The sequence below is a fragment of the Olea europaea genome, unplaced genomic scaffold, assembly GCF_002742605.1.
Source record: "Olea europaea var. sylvestris unplaced genomic scaffold, O_europaea_v1 scaffold4265, whole genome shotgun sequence".
NCBI lineage: Eukaryota > Viridiplantae > Streptophyta > Magnoliopsida > Lamiales > Oleaceae > Olea > Olea europaea.
The window spans coordinates 1-5,100 of NW_019262517.1; the positions used below are offsets into that span (position 1 = coordinate 1).

At 34.5% G+C, this 5,100-nt stretch overlaps 1 protein-coding gene across 1 annotated transcript; it reads left to right on the forward strand.

The window, feature by feature from the left end:
* Positions 1–3: 3 nt before the first annotated feature.
* LOC111387809 (glucose-6-phosphate 1-dehydrogenase, cytoplasmic isoform-like) lies at positions 4–1,647 on the forward strand (the record flags this gene model as incomplete). Its single annotated transcript, XM_023012398.1, has 6 exons — positions 4–43; positions 224–319; positions 446–516; positions 843–958; positions 1,132–1,177; positions 1,264–1,647. Coding segments are annotated over 6 exons (537 nt in total), but the record flags the coding sequence as incomplete, so codon positions are not given.
* Between the last annotated feature and the right edge of the window lie 3,453 nt (positions 1,648–5,100).

The window sequence follows — 5,100 nt, forward strand, 5'->3', positions numbered from 1 at the left end:
TTTGCAACAATGATTCTGCGTATACACAATGAAAGATGGGAAGGTGAAATAACATGCATACTAGTTTACCTATGTCATCTAAATCTACATTCAAATTTTTTTTCTATTGAGGATGAGAGCTTGGAACTCTAAAGCTGGAAACATTTTATGTAGTTTAATTGGAAGTACGTCCTATATTATCCTGTGTTTCTAAGTTGTAATTACCTACAACTACTTGCTGTAGGTGTGCCCTTCATACTCAAGGCAGGGAAAGCGCTAAATTCGAGGAAGGCAGAAATACGTGTTCAGTTTAAGGACGTTCCTGGCGACATATTTAAATGTACATCAAACCATGTACTCTGTTTTTGGATTATTTTTCTGAATTTATCATTTTAATTGGTAAGAGAATATTTTCGGTCAATCTCCTGATTTGTGGATAAATCCTGATGAGATATAACTTGTTTAGGTCAAAAACAAGGAAGAAATGAATTTGTAATACGTCTGCAACCTTCAGAGGCCATGTACATGAAACTTACGGTAAGAGTAATTCTGTTAATTTTTTCATAAGTTAGTAGCTAGGCTGGTTATGGTGGATTTTGAAATTGTTGTAGTCTGTTTTATGCAATAACAAAGTGTTCATGAAATTTAATACGATAATATGACCTTTATGGCGGTCATAGTAAACAAATCTCTCCTCTTTCTTGTTTATCTAGATGTATCTTGTCTTCAGGTGCACGTAAGTGGTAATTGATGCTTGAAATCCAGCTAGTATACCAGTAGTTATGCTTATTTAGTGAATGAATCGGTCCCATCGAGTCCATGATCCTCCTCCATTTTCGACTTGGTCTGATCTCTCTCTACAGGTCAAGCAGCCCGGCCTGGAGATGTCAACTGCTCAGAGTGAACTAGACTTGTCTTACACACAACGTTACCAAGGGGTTGTCATTCCAGAGGCTTATGAACGTCTTATTCTCGACACGTAGGATTATGTTTAGTAAATCTGCTTGATTTTGTGTTTCTTATTATATAATTACAAGATTTGTGTGTGTGTTTTTTTTTCAAATACAGAATAAAAGGTGATCAGCAGCATTTTGTTCGTAGAGACGAGCNATAATTACAAGATTTGTGTGTGTGTTTTTTTTTCAAATACAGAATAAAAGGTGATCAGCAGCATTTTGTTCGTAGAGACGAGCTGAAGGTATTGTCATAATACATACTAATATTGTATTTCTACCCTCATTTTTCATCACCGTTATTGATGATTTCAATCGTCTCAATCTTCAGGCTGCATGGGAGATTTTTACACCCCTTCTACACCGAATCGACGATGGAGAGTTTAAGCCAATTCCATACAAGATGGGAAGTAGAGGGCCTGTAGAAGCAGATGAATTGTTAGAAAGGGCAGGTTATGTTCAAACTCATGACTATATATGGATACCTCCATCCTTATAAATGAAGTTCCTCCACGACTATGATCCAAGCGCGGTCGTGTGATAATGCATCTATGTTGTATTATTGTAATTTCCTCAACAATTTATTTTCTCGGTTAGTTTTACTTTCATTGCAGAGATTGAGATCAAGAATATTTCATGCATGCTACAAATAAGAGCTCTCGCACAATGAATTATGTATCGAAAGCTAATAAAAATCCAAGTATTTGGATGGCTAGATGGTTTCGAGTTTACTTTTCTAATCTTGCTTGGTTTAAAAGCAGTATTTTTTCTTATTTGAAACTATGCCTGTAGTCGTGGCAAGAGTGGCGGCCACAGGCCGAGCGGCATGGGAAGCTTACCTCCCTTGGCTCTAGCGGTTTCTCCCCTGGCCAGTCTTTCCATCCAAGGATATCTTCTGAGGCCTCAAGTTCAAGAGGCTCCATTCCTTGATTTCAAGTATTAAGGGTATTCCCACATTAGTAAAGAGAAGATTGATGACACCCTGTGATTAACGTTGAGAGTTTCAGAAATTAAAAAAAAAAAAAAAACATTTTTATATTTACAGACAAAAACAATAACAACAAATTGAGAACTCTTCCAAGTAAATTTAAAATCTTCAATGTAAATTATAATTTTTCATTCCATTCTTAAATAATAGTAAGGTCAATTCATTCACTCTTTTTTCTGTTTTAACCTTTCTACCAATTGCTTTCACTATCGTGAACAAGAGAAATCAAAATGTTATTGGTAAATTAATAAATAGCACATATATTATATGTTAGTAAAAGACCAATATAGGTTTAACTATTTCGAACGCAAGTTTCCTCATGTGGTCAAATGAAACGACTTTCAAGTTTAGTAACCAGGTTACACTGGAAATAAATTTAATTCCACAAATTCCAAATTACAGTTGGATGACCCCAATTGAAATTTCACTGAAAGTTCAGGGACCAAAAATGAAGTTAACACAGTTTTTCTTGTTGACAAAGAAGTACTTGGGATATCAATGGAGTTCAAATATCGCCTTCTCTCTATAGACCTGACCAAAAACCAACCCAAATCGCTCAAATTGACCAACCCAATCCTAACTATTGGTTTGGATTGTTTTTTAAGTTCGGGTTGGTTGGAAAATTATATTTGAGGCTAAGTTGGGTTGAGTCCCAGATTATGAATTAAAATTCAATTCAATCGAATTTGATGAGTTAAAAAATAATACCTAAAATAGAAAAACTTAAATAGATACAATAGTGGAGATGAGAAGGATTTAGAATGTACAAACGTCCTTTTTTATATAGGCTTGAAATAAATAAATCCTAAAAAAAAATTATAAAAGTAAAATGTTCCATAGTTTCAAACTTATTTAGCCCCTGTTTGATTCCCATTACCTGAAAATGAAAATGGAGGGAATAGTATTTTTTAGAAAAATGAGTGGTTGAAAAAGAAGGAAAAGTTTTCGATTTATTGTAATATTATTTTATAGAAGATTGTGTGGTTGAAAATAGAAGAGAGAAAAATGAAATGTAATGTAATTTAATTTAATGGGGATCAAACAGGGGCTTATAATTTTTAGAAAAAGATTCATTATATAAATTAAAAATAACGAAAATTATCAATTGATTTCGAACTTTAAATATTGTTCAAATTCAGCAAAAAATAATGGGAAAATTTCATAACTAAGAAATTAATTATGGTACATTTCAAAAACAAGAAAACAAGTTTCAAATTTCTAAAATCAGATTTTTATTAAAATTATTTATAATTTAATTAGTTAATTAATTATTTTATTAATTAAATATATTTAGGTCACGGATCTATACAATTTGGTTACAAATTAACAATATAATTAGTTACTTATTATTTTTTTTATCACAAATCAAAAATTTTATGCCACAAATTTTTTTACAATCACAATTCAAAAATTTTGTAAGTCATAATTTGTTTATGGGTCACAAATCCAAAAATAATTAGTCACGACTTATCATATTATTAGTCACAACTTATTTTTCGATCACAAATTAAAAATTTTATAGGCCACATATTATTTTTTGATCACGAATAAAAAATTTTATAGGTCACAGATTAATTTTTCGGTCACAACTCAATAAATTATAAGTTAAAAACATAATTTTTAGGTCACGTATTATTTATTAATTTTAGTCACGAATAAATTTTTAGTCACACTTATCAATTTATTGATCACAAATCAAAAATTTTATAAGTCACAAATTATTTTTCGATCGCAAATGAAGATTTTTTAAGGTCACAATTCAAAATTTTCGTAGGTCGCGATTTGTTTGTTGGTCACATAAGTCGCAGATCACAAATATTATGAGTTACATATTATTAGTTTTTAGGTCACACACTATTCTCAGTCATAATTTATCATTTTTAGTGGTCAAATATTGTTTATTGATAACAGGTTAACCAATTTAATGGTAAGGATCAATCAAATAATATGTGACCACCACCAAACCACCACTTCCTTCAACAACACCATCGCCTGAACCACCAGCACCATCACCAACAACAACGCTATAGTCTCAAACAAAAAATCAACTCCAAAATTATCAACGCCATCGCCGCCACCCCGCCACACCAACACCATTGTCGCCGCCGCAACACCATAACCATCCTTACCACATCTCACCATCATGGCAGACTAACCACAGAACTCCACAAATTTACCACGCCGCCACCGCCACTACAATCGCAACCATCGTTCCCAGCACCACTGCACATCACCACTCACCCACCAAACACATCGCACCGCACCACCAATGACAGTGGCAACCACCAAAACTCAAATCCAACCATACCTAACCACGAACCCCACCGACAACCACTGATCCAAAACCACAAATCCGGCACCATCTCATCGCCATGCCAACATTGCCTCACAACCATCAATGGCGCCACAGATCCAAAACCATAAATTCGACTACGCCAGCACTGCCTCACAACCATCAGCAGCACCTCGTTCACAAAACCTAATAGAGCTGCCCACATCACCACAGTCGCGTCACCAACACCATCGTCTTCCCGAAACCACAGCAGAAGTGCGATGCCAATAGAGGTGCAACGCCAACTTCGCCCACAGAGATGCCAACTTCGCCCACAGAGACGCCAACTCCGCCCATTCTTCATAGGCGAGAGAGATTATAGCGCGAGATGTAGAGATGGAATGGTTTGGGGGGAAATTATTTAGGGGTGGATGGGGGTTAGGGTTAGTTTATAAATTAAATAATTAATGTATTTTTTTTTCTGATTTTTGAAATATTAAAGTTTCCATATGATTTTAGAATGTTGAATACTTAAAGTATAGTATTGTGTAATTTTCACAAAAATAATCCGATTATATCAACCTAATCCAAGCTTGATCAGTTGGGTTTAAACTAATAATTGAGTTGGATTGATTTGATTTTAGATTAAATATATCATGGATTAGGTTAGGTTGGGCTGGGTTTGGGTTTGGATAAAAAAACCAACCGACGCCTAGCCCTAGAGCACAGAATTAGGTTTGCTTTCTTCTTTTGTGAACTTTTCTTCGCTTCTGACGGTTTACTGTTTTATTTTCTTCTTATCCTTGAAGAAGGAGCTACTGAGTTGGCAGCGAGAAATGGAAAACGGAGGCTACGAAATACCTGAAAACGCAAACGAACGTATGCAATTTCCATTAGTTTCAGTTTCA